At 39.5% G+C, this 14101-nt stretch overlaps 1 protein-coding gene across 1 annotated transcript in view; it reads right to left on the reverse strand.

Moving 5' to 3' along the window:
• Positions 1-14101, reverse strand: part of DCUN1D4 (defective in cullin neddylation 1 domain containing 4) — a 73167-nt gene that overhangs the window by 17803 nt on the left and 41263 nt on the right. The window contains 2 exon segments of the mRNA XM_008953924.5: positions 7128-7219; positions 12330-12400. Coding sequence (XP_008952172.2) covers positions 7128-7219; positions 12330-12400 — 163 coding nt within the window.

A 14101-nucleotide genomic window follows, 5' to 3' on the forward strand; every position in this document is an offset into this window, starting at 1 on the left:
TTATATTTATGTACTCTCTCTCATATACATATACATTTTTCTATACCATTTAAAAGTTGCAAACATAATGAAACTTCATCCCTAAGCACTTCAACACCATCATCAGTCTTACTACTGTATCAATGTTAACTTTCTTAGCTGATATACAACCACCTGCAAATTTCCCAATTATTCCCCAATTTCTTTTATAGCTGCTGTTTTCAATCAGGATCCAATCAAGGATCATGTGCTGCTTTTAGCTGTCACATTTCCTTAGTCTCTAGAAGAGTTCTCTGCCTTTTTCTTTCTTGACAATGTCATTTTTGGAGACCAGACCACTTGCTTTTGTAGAATGTCCATCTGTCAGATAATGTCCCTATGATTATATTTAGATCCAACACTTCTGACAAGATGTGTGTCCTTCATCATGTCTGTCTGTCCCTGTTCCGTTATTGGTGGATTCCTATGGTTATGGTGGTGTCCACCATTTTCCACTTAAAGGCAATTCTTCCTCTTTGAGATAGTAAGTATCTACAGGATGATACTTTGAGACTATAAATGTCCAGTCCCCAATAACATTTCACTCAATGTGTATTGTACACCACTTAAACTTCCTATTTTCCTCCTGCCTCAGTAGCCCCACAAATAAGCAATGAACATCCTACCCAGGAGACCAAGTCCACTAGCAGTAAGTCTGCCCCCTGCCACAAGGTCCCCTTCTTACACTCCCCTGACTATGACTGAGTGACATCCACACATACCAATCTGACATCCAGGGAAGGCACTTGCCCATGGGTCCTCACTCTCTCTCAGTTCCCCACCTGCTTAGCGGAGCCCACTCCCTGGGAGCTCCTCCCATATAGCTCCCTGTGTGGCATGCCATGCTTCCCTCTCTAGGAACTGAGAATAAAATAAATCCTTTAATCTCCTATTCCTCTCCCAGTAGAAGTTCTGTGGCCACGTTGGAATGATCTCTAAAGACCTCACAAGGAGGACATACTCCTGACAACACACAATGGTTATAGCAACCATTGGTGATACCTGCCTGAATCAGTAACATCTGAATACCCAAGATGGTGATTTTCTAATCCTATCATTCCTTCTACATTTATTGGCTATAATTCTTCTATAAAGAAGAGCTCCACACATGACCTTCTTATTTTCTGGACTTAGGATTTTTTGCGTCTAATTCAGTGTGTTATAATCTGTTACTGTCATTACTCTTTTTGATTGTAGAAACTTTCCCCATTTGGGCAGTAGCCCCCTAAAGCTGGCTCCAATTTCCTTCTGACATGTCCCCCACAAGTCTCTGAGCATTTCCTTGCTTTCTGGCACAAGATGGAACAGCTCACCCTGTTCTTACCCTATTCCAGACTTGAAATCAGCCATTTCTCCAGGGAGCCTTGGTGATAATAACCTGTTTTTACCAGTAAGTGATACAGTGTTTACTTTTCATAAGCAAGCATACTTATTGGTTATTTTTACAAACTAATTTTGTTTGCAATATCTAGCCCTTAAAAATGAGAATCAAGATTCACCATTTTCACCAGCAATATTAAAGATTTTCAACACTGAATACGTATTTTCTCTACAGATCTTTAACCTAGTAAGTACAGATAATACATACACCAAGTATTATCAATATATTTTGTATACTGTATGAACTAAAATGGTTCATAATAGAGCACACTAATCTATTTTTAAAAACAAACCTGTGAAAGCTCCTTCTTTGTACCTAACTACAAATAAGTCCTTATGATCTCTTTGTTGATATGATAAACTATCTAAAAGCCTGCAATTAGATTAAATGTTTAATTTCTATGAAACAGAACAATTTAGAAAGCCCCTTATTTCTTCCTAATATGGAAAATAAAAAAGATTAAAATTAGGCTATTTTAGAGTCGGAAGAGACTTCTTCAAGAGAATGACACATAAGCTAAGAGTTGAGAGATAAGCAGGAACTAGATATTTTGGAGAGGTGGGAAAGGCTCTCTGTCTATTAGGAACAGCATATGCAAAGGCCCAGAAGCAGATGGGAGTATGGTAAGTCCAACAGACTTAAAAGACAGCCACTGTCGCTGGAGTGGATAGAGGAAGTGGGAAAGAGGCATAAGATGATGCTGAGAGGAACATGGGGTCAGTCTCATAAAAGGCTTTTGTAGTCCACAGTGAGGGTTTTTAAAATTACATCCTAGGAACAATGGAGGCCACCTGCCACTATGAGAAAGACCACGATCAGGGCTGCATCTTGACAAGCTCACTCTTGATCTCCATGGAGAAGGACTGGTGGGAAGGAAAAGAGATATTGAGAGCCAGTTAGAGATCTAGTGCCAGAATCCCAATGAGGGGGTCACAGGGACTAGAAAGATACACAAGAAAGCAGTAAACAGGAGTAAGTTTGGGAGGCAGGGCTGAATTCACACTATAGGGTTAGATTTTCTACTGCAGGGTTAGATTTTTTTAATGGTGTGTATATAATAATATAATATCAATAATAATCGGAGAGGGTCAAAGAGGAGGGAAACTGGGTAACCCAAAAACATAAGGTCGAGGTCCCTGTTCTTCACCGGAAAGAGGGTCAAGGACCAAAGCCATAGATCTGACTGGTAGTTTAGTTTAGTCCTGTCTAAGAAGAAGAAGAGCGGTTGTTTGTTTTAACAGATTCAAGAGCAGGAAGCACTCATTTAGGTAACTACCCCATAGTTAAAAGAAAATAAAGTTAGCTGTAAACTCCAGGCAGAGCTATGAGAAGAAATGTGAAGTTCTGCAGCATGCCTGGGAGCAAGCCCAACATCCTGGCAAAAAGATGTCCCTATGTTTGAAAGATGCTCAGAGATCCTGTCTGAAATGCAGGAAATGAACAGTTCTTGTGCTTTAAACATAAAAAACACAAGTAATATTACTAACTCTGGTACCCATTAAAAACCTGGGGTTGGGAGCTAATGTTGCCAATACAGAGTTTAATCTGCTTTAAAGGGTGTCTTGAACACACAAAGCCCCTGGACTGGCCCCCAATAGTGAAACAGGCTGCTGAGTCACCCTGTCCAGAACCACAGGTTGCCATCTAGTGGCCACTCAACATACACATCTTCAGAGGACTCTAGAGCCTGGCTTGGGACATGTAAGCCACCAATGTGACCTCAGAAAGCAGTCACATCTTCAACTCAAGTCTTCCCACATGTTTCTGTGTACCATGTATAAAAAAATGTGTAGAAGTCACAGTGACAGTGCCACGCTTCTAAGGAACACCATTTCCCAACACAAAAAAATGCACACAATGTAAGATAATTTCTTTTTGAGTTTGCTGCTCTAACAGATTTGTAAGGACAGAAATCAATACAGTAATCATCGAAGTTTATAAAATCAGAGGTAGCTTTCCCCTATTACCCAGGAAAAGGCCTCTGCCCCTTCACTTAGTCATCCCAAAGGTATTTTTCCAGCCCATCATCAGTTTATTGCAGTTAATTAACAATTGTCACTGTTTTTTTGTTTTTTTTTTTTTTAAGTTTAAGCACCACAATTAGCTTAATTCATCAGACCAAAACAGGAGCTGTGTCTTCTCTGGCAGGGGAATGATCTCAGTGCAAGGATAGATGTTCCCTACCAGCTGCCGGCCTAAGTCCAAACTCTCATACCACCCACGTCCTGCCCCAGGCTCACAGGCCCTAGGGAAGCCAAGCACACAATTCCTCTGAGAGCCCAGGCATAAGCCATAAGCCATACTTCACCACCCTAGTTTAAGGATGCTACCAGAGACACCCAGGAAATGACAGAAATGATTAAAAACTCTGGTTTCACAGCCGATGGGCTTTCTGTTTCTATCACAATCCCATCATACAGTAACCTTTTTTTTTTTTTAACAGCATTTTAACCAAATATAATGAAGGGTCTGAATGTTTGTATCCCCCTGAAATTTGTAGGTTGAAATCCTCACCCCCAAGATGATGGTATCAAAAAGTGGTGCCTTTGTGAGATTATTAGGTCCTGGGGGCAGAATCCTCCTGAATGAGATTAGTTAAGAGACCCAAGGGCGCTTGTTTGCCCCTTCCAACATGGGAGGACCCAGTTAGAAGGCACCATCTATGAATCAAAAAGCAGGCTGTCACCAGACACCAAATCTACGGCATCTTGGTCTTGAACTTCTGGGCCTCCAGAGAAATAAAATTCTCTGGAATTTTATTTATAAGCCACCCAGTCTAAAACATTCTGTTATAGCTGCCTAAATGGCCTAAGACATATATGAATACATAAAAATATTTTGTTCTATACTTGTTAATTCTAGTTTGAGATCAAAATATTTCATTAGACAGGTTTAATAAAATTAAAATGAGCAAAAATAGAAAAGAAATCCAAAATAGAAGACAAAATAGTTTAAAGATCGACTACTTTCTGCCTTTAGAGCACATAAATGATTACTCTCTGGTTTTTCTTGTGTACTAGGTGCACATACTTCACAAATACAATGCTTATTTATTTACTTTACTGGCATAAAGAGAAGTGACCTTATGACTTCTGGATCTTTTGTCTGAATATTGTTTATAAGCCCCTCCTCTTAATGGACTTTATCTTACTCGTGGTTTTTGATTCCCTAGGGCCTGGAATACTACACTTGGCACATCACTGTCATTCAAACATTTGCCGAACAAATGACTAATCTAGAAAGGTTGGAAGGTGGGGGTGGGAGGGTAGGCAGAGGTTCTTAAACTTGAAGTTGGACTATTTTTGAACTACAAAGAACCTTAAAAGTTATTCTGAATAATTATCTCCACCTCACTGATGAGGACACCAACTTCAGAGTTTCATACCACAAAAAGCAAGCGGTTCCTCCATGCCTTTACAGTGGATCAGGCTTGTCACTAAACCCTGAATTGCAAGGATCAAGTGGCAATCACCCTGAGAACCCACCTGCCACCACCTGCATCATACAAAGTGGCAAGCAAGGTTCCCAACAAACAACCTGAAGGAGTACCCTGGACTCAGAACGCAGACGCAGACCTCTTCCAGGAAATTGCTTCTCACTTCCCAGGAGATAGGGCCCTCAAAACACATGGGCAAAGTCTGGTATCAAGTAATATTCTTTTGTAGAGGGACATTCTTTTGTAAAGAACTCAGTACTATACAAACTGGGTATCACACCTTCTTAAGACAAATAAAAATGGACCTGAAAATGTTGATGGTGCCTCATCTGAAGGCTTGAAATAAAATCCTGATATGCCCATGCATTCATCATCACAATGACACTTTAAAAAGCAGCCATCGGCTGCTCTACTCAGCAATGATGGTCAGGCACGGTGGCTTACGCCTGTAATCCCAACACCTTGGGAGGCTGAGGCGGGCAGATCACTTGAGGTCAGGAGTTCGAGCCTAGCCAACATGGCGAAACCCCGTCTCTACTAAAAATACAAAAATCAGCCGGGCGTGGCGGTGTCTGCTTGTAATCCCAGCTACTCGGGGAAGCTGGGGCACAAGAATCACTTGAACCCGGGAGGCGGAGGTTGCTGTGAACTGAGAGCACGCCACTGCACTCCAGCCTGGGCGACAGAGGGACATTCCATCTCAAAAAAAAGAAAAGAAAAGAAAAGAAAAGAAAAAGGAAGCAATGAAGAAAAGTGAGAAAAACAATGAAAAAACTAGTGAATAGGATTAAAATCATAAGGAGATGTTCCCCCAAAAGGATAAACAAGTTTTAAAAGATTTCACAGAATTTAACTCTAAAATTCTAGAACACACTCTGATAGGAAAGTATATTTGTAAAAGGGTGGTTTGGCTTTTACCTAAAACTCATTTGTCATCAGATAATATTGTTAGAAGGAAGAATGTGATTTAAGAATCAGAAGTCTTAAGTGTTCTTCCCATCTCTGCCACATTCACACATCACCGATCCCCTCTATGCCTCAGTCTCCTCATTTGTAACATGTTCAGGATAAAATCTGATCTGTCTTCTTCACAAAGTAGCTATGAGGCATTCAAATGGGAGAATAGTGAACAGTCTTCATAAACTACTAAAGCACAATGCGAAAGCATTCTCAACAATAACAAATGGACAGTGATATTAAAAGTGGACAAATTCCAAAATTATTTAAATAAAACCATTTCAACTCAAATTTTAATCCAGTAAAAATCAAGATCTATTATTCCTAAAGTGAAAAGAAAGTCATCCCAATTACTTTAGATTAAAATTACTATGTTAAGAATTAGCACTTCATCGTCAATGCTATTTGAAACATTTAGTTATCCACTTCAACTGTATCTTTCAAGGCCTAATATAGAATGACAATTTGTTTTCTTGAATGAAACTGAGCAAATACACAACACACAGGCGCATGCACACACGCACATATTGCATACACAAGGCAAATACATAAAACCATTGATTTTTCTTATCCTGGGTCAGGTTACACAAACCAAATCCTTCTAATTTTTTAAATCACTGGAGTAATGAAGTTTTAATTTTGCCCAAAGCTAAAATCAGAATATATAGAGATATCAAATATTTTAACTTACAAGTTATACATTACTCAACTTTTTCTCACTAAGTATAAACCAGATGCCAGTAAGTCTTTGCCTTTTAAGCTCTAAAACTGCACCGTTCAACTCAATAGCCACTGGCCACATGTGACTACTGAGCACTTGAAATGTGGTTAATACAAATGGAGATGGATCATAAAATAAACCCCAGATTTTGAAGACTAACCATGAGAAAAAAGAATATAAAAATATCTCATTGATTTCTTAAGAATATTGATTACATGTTGGAATGAAAATATGTTGGACTGTTTGGGGTTAATAAAATAGATTCAAGCTGATTTTACCTGTTTCTACTTTTACATGTGGCTATTAAAAAAACTTAAGTTACATAGGTGGCTTTCTCATATGAGAAAATGTTGGTCTATTTCTCCTGGAGAGAGCTGCTCTACAAGAATACCAACACACTCTCTCGCTCCAAATACACATATAGACACTTTATAAATTTGCCCAGAATAGTCCTCAAAATGGGTCTTAGTCTTTACATCTTTGGCCACTGGGGAAGCTTGGCCAGACCACCTGACTTCCTTCCACTCACTCAATCACCTCCTGAAGTCCTAGGGAGGAAGGAGGCAACCACCTGGGAAGGGCAGGGACCCCCACTAGTGCAGCCTAGGACTTACTGGAGAGAAGTCATTCCTTTTAACCACTCCTGTAGAGTAAAATAACCCATGTTTTGTGCATCCAATTTCCAAGCTAGGACAAGCATAACTACCTGTTAAAAAAAATACACAATTAAAAAAAATATATTAGACAAATTAAAAAGAATAAACAAATAGATCTGTCATTAATACATTAACGTTTTGCTAAATGCTTCTGTTCACAGTAGTTTAGTCACTGAAATATGAGCAGAGTTAACTTCAAAAATGAGTTCTAGTTTGGCAAACATCTAAAAAAGTTGACAATATAGTCTGCTGACAAGAGTTTGGAGAAGCATGTATTCTCCTGATGCACGATAGTGGAGGTGTAAGGTGATCACCCTCTCCAGAGGGCAATATCAAATGTAAAACCAGTTATTGACAATTCCACCCATGGCAAGTTATCTTATAGGTCTACCTGTAAACAGACACAAAGATGAATTTTAGTCAACAGTATTTACTGCAGTACAATTTGTAGCAGTTAAAGACTGAAAACAACCAAATGGCCATTAATAAGGGACTGGTTAAATACTTCTTTGCTGAATACATTCCATATAAAGGAATACTATGACACCACTAAGATGAATGACGTAGAACTAGCTGGACAAATATGGAATAATTTCCAAGATGTATTAAGTGAAACAGCAAGGTGTAGAACAGTGTATTAAAACATAACAAGGTGGACAGGGGGAGACACGCAGTGAAGTTGTAGCACACATACTTTAATGTTTGTGAATTCACTATATACACTGGTGGGAAATTATTTTAAAGTAGCCCCACATTCCACTTAAGACAGCACTATGCCTGGAATGGGCCCAGGGTCTGTGGCATGGTGTCATCACTTGTAAAGGAAGGGCAGGCCCCCAGGTGCCACCTGTGCTTTTGTGACTCTTCTGAAACCATGCGGGTTTCAGAAACAGTGACAACTCTGGTTTATGCCACTGCTTACTACTTTTTCCTTAGCTATTTTAGAGAAAAGATAGCACAGGGAACTGATGGTGAGTTTTAATAAATACCTAAAGGTGTAAAGACAAAATGACATTTCAAAGGTGCACCCAGCTTTAAGCTATCTGGAATGCTACACAGGGACAGGTTTGAGGCCATGCCTGATTAGGACAAGAGGAGGAAGCCTTCCTTCTCATCTACCTCAAAGATCCTAGAAGAGGTGAGAAGTAACTAAAAAAGAATGTCAGTCCTAAAAAGGTAAAGAAGAGGGACAGGGCCTTCTTAGGACCATTCTGCCAGCCACTCTGTAGAGCTGGTTATCTCTGGACAGTCATTCATACATAAGGAACACCCAACTCCTAAATTAGGGATCAGGTATACACTGTTAATGGGCTCTCTCTCTGTGTTGAAACAGAAAAAGCCAATAGGTAGATAAACACATGTTTCTCCAAGGACTAGGATATCCAACACTGGCAGTTAATTTGATCTCTTTACGTAGAGCCTAAGGCTTCATTTCAGCTACTGAAAGAACCATTCAAAACCATTAAAACACCATCCCTGTGCCCAACTGGGTCAGATGACGGCTATGGTGAAAGGAACTAGGATGACATAAAAACATGAAACATGAGGCAAGAAATCATTTTTAATGATTTCTGAGCCTCCGAGAGCCAACATGTCCATTAAAAACTCTAGAACAAGAGTAGTTAGGAGATTCAGAAGCTCTTTTTAATCTGTCTGCCAATAAGCTAGTTTGTAGGCTAAAAAATCTCTAGCTTTGTCTAATTTACATGCAGGGGAGTAAGGAGAAGCTTTCGCTTGATGCTGACTTTATGGTTTTCCTCACTGGAAATTAATATCAGTGAGAACCTACGAAATTTTTAGGATCTTTCATCAAATAAATTAGTACATATCAATTTTTTGAAAGTCATTAGGTTTTTTTTGGATTAAAAATTTAGATTACTAGGTAAATTACTAGGACTGATTAGTAATGACTGCTTAAAAGGCAATGATTGTTAAATAGGTTAAAGTGGTGACTTAAAAGACCAAGGGGCTACTAAGAATTTCCCAAAAAGATGGGGTTACAGTTCTTCAAATTATTCACACATTAGTGGATTTTCTCCTCATCCCTCAGGTTTCTAGGAATTCTGACTCTTGTATATCGATTTACCTAGGACAACTAACCAACTCACATTTTCTAATGCAAACTAGGTATTCTCAAACCATCTCTATTCTACTCTCTACCAAAAAGACTTAAAAATTCTACATAAACACTTGTTAAGTTAAAAAAAAATGGTGAGGGTGCAAGAACACACACACACAAGCATGAATGAAACATGGCTAAACAGCCAAAACAGGTACTCATAATGGGAAAGTTAATAAAAAAGAGACTTTCGTAAGTTAACTAACAAGAAAGCTAAGTACTTAAATAAAGAATGTTGCTGTTATCTTGGTAAATGAACATAGACTTGAATTTTACAAGCCTGCTTAATTTCATAAGCTGTAAGTATCAGGCAAGGTGAGGGTTTTAAATACCTTAAACGTGCTTGCCCATCAATGCAGACAAGGCTTGAAAACACCATATTTCAGCACTTGTTTTACAAATGTTAATGTCTCTGAAATGGGAATGCACCCACAATTGATATAGCACATCAGAGTTTATTTAGCACATTTTTTCTTTCTTAGTGATATAAAATAATACAACTTCTATTGGTGACAGCTTGGAATTGAAGTACATACAGTATAAATATTTGGATAATATTCTCTCTTTTTTTTTTTCTTTTTTGAGACAGAGTCTCACTCTGTTGCCCAGGATGAAGTACAGTGGTGCGATCTCGGCTCACTGCAACCTCCACCTCCTGGGCTCAAGTGATTCTTGTGCCTCAGCCTCCTGAGTAGCTGGGATTACTGGCGCACATCACTACGCCCGGCTAATTTTGGTATTTTATTAAAGATGGGGTTTCACCATGTTTTCCAGGCTGGTCTGAACTCCTGACCTCATGTGATCCACCCACCCACCTCAGCCTCTCAAAGTACTGGGATTACAGGCGTGAGCCACCACGCCTGGCCTACATACTTGGATAATATGGTCTTTTAGTCTTTAATATGATTATAAATTTTAAGGCTATTTCTATTCCTACAGAAATGGAGTTTTTTTTTTTTTTTTTTTGGGGGACGGAGTCCTGCTCTGTTGCCCAGGCTGGAGTGCAGTGGCATGATCTCGGCTTTGCTCAGTGCAACCTCCACCTCCCGGGTTCAAGCGATTCTCCTGCCTCAACCTCCTAAGTAGCCACACCTGGCTAATTTTTGTATTTTTAGTAGAGACGGGGTTTCGCCTTATTGGCCAGGCTGGTCTCGAACTCCTGACCTCAGGTGATCAGCCTGCCTCGGCCTCCCAAAGTGCTGGGATTACAGGCGTGAGCCACCATGCCAGGCCAGAAATAGAGTTCTAAAGGACTCATAACTGCCAAAAAAGAATGACAATAACTATCTTTTATTGAGTACTGGTATTTGGGGGTGAGGAAACTTGAAGAGCTGTGCCTCCCTTTCTTCTTCAGTTAGAGTCAACGTCAGTGCTCTCCCATCCTGGACAGGCTTTTCTGCCTCTGAGACTAAATGCTCAGCTAATCCCTCACATACCAGCAAGCCCTTTGTCTCCCAGTCTTCTCAGCCTCTAACTTCAAGCCCAGGCCCTGCTGCCACTCCTCTGTCATATACTTACTACGGTACCCCATGTGGAACCTCCGGAGCCCCTCTCAAGCCCAACTCACTCTCAGCCCTCTGGCTACATGTTTAGAAAACACTCTGCCAAGCTTGGCCCAGCTCTCATAGAAAACTTCCTTCTTAAATTCAATGTAATGGTCTTTTCTTGTGTCTACGGCCCAGTCTGTGGCAAAATACTATTGACCCAGGTGTCCCCAAACCTTCATGCCAAGTTGGGTAATTTATTGAAATACCTGAACTGGAATACATTAAAAAAAAAAAAAAAAAAAAAAACAAGATAAAAATCTATGTAATAAGTGAAAGACATTCCAAAGGCTCTTTAGAAAATTTAGCATTGCTGGGGGCCAAGATAGATGACAGAAGCACAGAAATGGTAAGGGTAAAATAAAAAGTTTAAAGAAAAAAATGTGAATTTTGCTAGTTTCTTTAAAAGCATGACATACATGCCTGGGCACCAGATGTCTTGGAAACAGCCTGAATGAAGAGAATGATCCTTGAGATCTCTTCCCAGATCACAAATTCATTTAGGATCTTGGACATATTTGTTAAACTGCAGCTAATGTAATATCAAACTGCATAGTTAATGAGGCAGGGCATGTGTATAAGCATAGTTTTTCATTTTAGTATAAGAGAGGTGATGTGGGAACAGAAAAAATATTCAACAATAACATGCTAAGAATTAGGCAAAAATAATTAAGCTTATAAAAATCACTCTAATTAAAAATAAATACCTAGGGCTTTTACATTATAAAAAGCAATCATGGCCGGGTGCTGTGGCTCACGCCTGTAATCCCAGCACTTTGGGAGGCTGAGCCGGGCAGATCACAAGGTCAGGAGATAGAGACATCTGGCCAACATGGTGAAATCCCATCTCTACTAAAATACAAAAAACATTAGCCAAGCATGGTGGCGCACACCTGTAGTCCCAGCTACTCAGGAGGCTGAGGCAGGGGAAATCGCTTCAACCTGGGAGGCAGAGGTTGCAGTGAGCCGACATCATACCATTGCACTCCAGCCTGGCGACAGTGCGAGACTCCATCTCAAAAAAAAAAGCAATCACTTCTGAGCTAAATTCAATTGGAAGTAAACGATCTATGAAAAATTCTTGATGATTACAATCTACTCAAAATCATGATGAATAATTATAAGTCCTAGATTGACTCTACATTAGGCTAAAACAACTACTGAGGGGCACGAAGGTACACAGTGTACAATGTGGCCTCCAGTTGATCCGTCATTGTAGGCACATGTGGCCACACCATTTTGTAAGCATCTGGCTTACTGTACCTTTTACATACAAGAAATTAAATGAGAGAAAAAATAACTGTAGTTACACCATATCACTTACAAGAATGGAGAATCTGCTTATAAGTCAAACTAGAATTAGAACTTATTTCTTAGATTGCTTCATAAAAACTAACATACCACTACTTTTTAATTATTTATTTATTTGCTAAAGAACAAAGATTTAAGTATGAAAAACAACCAACTGATTCACCCAATTCAGTAAGTTAGACTCACGTTTTCTGGTTCAACACCAATGTCTTCACAAAATTTCTCCATGCCTTCAGGGCCTACAACATCATCAGTTCCTGTGAAATAGTCTTATGTAAATTAAATCTGACCATGCACACCATACTATTACCACTGTAGTAGTATTATACTGTCAACAAGTAAGACTTAAAGGCCATTAACTCCTTTTGGAAAAAAAAAATCAAGTCTAAGGTGAGAAGTATTCTCGAATTTCAGTATCTTTAAAGGACTCTACTTTGTACAATCATTTAAATCAACTTATCACCATGTCTTTCAATCGTTGGAATATGGTATATACCATTTGTCTAAAGTTAAGGCTGAATTCAATTCCTGCTCTTTAAAACAGCTTAATGTTCTACTCTTACTTGGGTAATAATTTCAATACATAAAATAATTTTTGGAAACATAGCAAAGAACCACATAATAGTCTCTATAAAATTAAATAAGAAAAAACATAAATGTTTCTTTTACATAGAAAAAAATCAAGTTATCACTCTGTTCTTGATAAAGACAGTAAGGCCCCCTTTTCCGTTCTAGCATTAGCTCTGATTCTTCCTGAAGGAAGCGTCCACACATTCCATCTCTAATTTATCTCCCCTTCACTTTGTAACCATTGGAATTTGGTTTCTTCTTCTCCTAGCTCTCCACTGAAATTCTTTTTGCCAAGGTCTCCAATAAGCCCCTAAATGTCAAATCTAACAGACAAATTCAGTCTTTGTTTTATCTGACCATTGTGTGATATCTGAAAATCTGAAGCAGTTCTTTTTTCACAAAACTGTCTCTTCCCACGGCTTCTTGAAGCACCCTCTCTCATCTGGCTTTCCTCCTTCCTCTCCCCTTTTGGCTTCTTTATGGGTTCTTCTGCTTCTCCCAGATGGTTAAATTTGATGTGCAAAGATTCATCCTTAAACCTCTTCTAGTGCCTGCTATATACATTATTCCTAGGAAATTTTAACCATACTCAAGGTCTCGGGTCCTACCCAAATGTCTTTCTAGACCACACTTTCCCCTTACTTTTGAACTACTTGCCTCTTTATCACTAGCTGCTCCACCTCCTGTTTAACTGCCGTAACTACACTCATCTTCTGCTTCAAACCTACTCCTCCCGCATTTCACATTTTCAAACACTGCCTCACTAAAACGGAGCCCAATGTCTCTCGATATCAGGCCTGCTTATCCTCCTGTATGCTGTCCCAGCTGGTGGCACACCCAGAAATGGAAACCTGGGAGTCTTCCTGTATTCCTCCTTTCTCTCACACCCAATCAATTATCAAGTGTACTACCAATTTTACCTTCTAATTATTTCTTAATTGTGCCTCTCCTGCACCATGCTCTTTCAAGGCTTTATTCTTGACAACTACAGCAGTCTCCTCATGATCTCCTAATTCCAGAGTCTTTTGCCCCCGACCCATCCTGCAAACAGCCACTGAAGGGATCCACTTCAAACGCAATCCCATGCTGGCTTAAAATCCTTCAATGGCTCCCTAGAGCCTAAAGATAAAATCCAAAGTGTTTGGCTTATCACATAAGGTTCTCTATGATCTAGTGCCTTTCTTCCCTCTTCAGTCTTATGTCTTTCCAACTGCAAAACAAGTTTCTCAGAAGTAAATGAATCAATAAATATTGCTGGATGAAAAAAAATTAAGGTCCAGAAACACCTACTTACCTGTGGCTTCACTCTGCACCACCACCGAACACACACCCAGCATGGTATTACTCTTTGTGTCTCTGCCTGTCTTCCTCTAGTCCCCTTCCTGTCC

The sequence above is a fragment of the Pan paniscus genome, chromosome 3 (assembly GCF_029289425.2).
Source record: "Pan paniscus chromosome 3, NHGRI_mPanPan1-v2.0_pri, whole genome shotgun sequence".
NCBI lineage: Eukaryota > Metazoa > Chordata > Mammalia > Primates > Hominidae > Pan > Pan paniscus.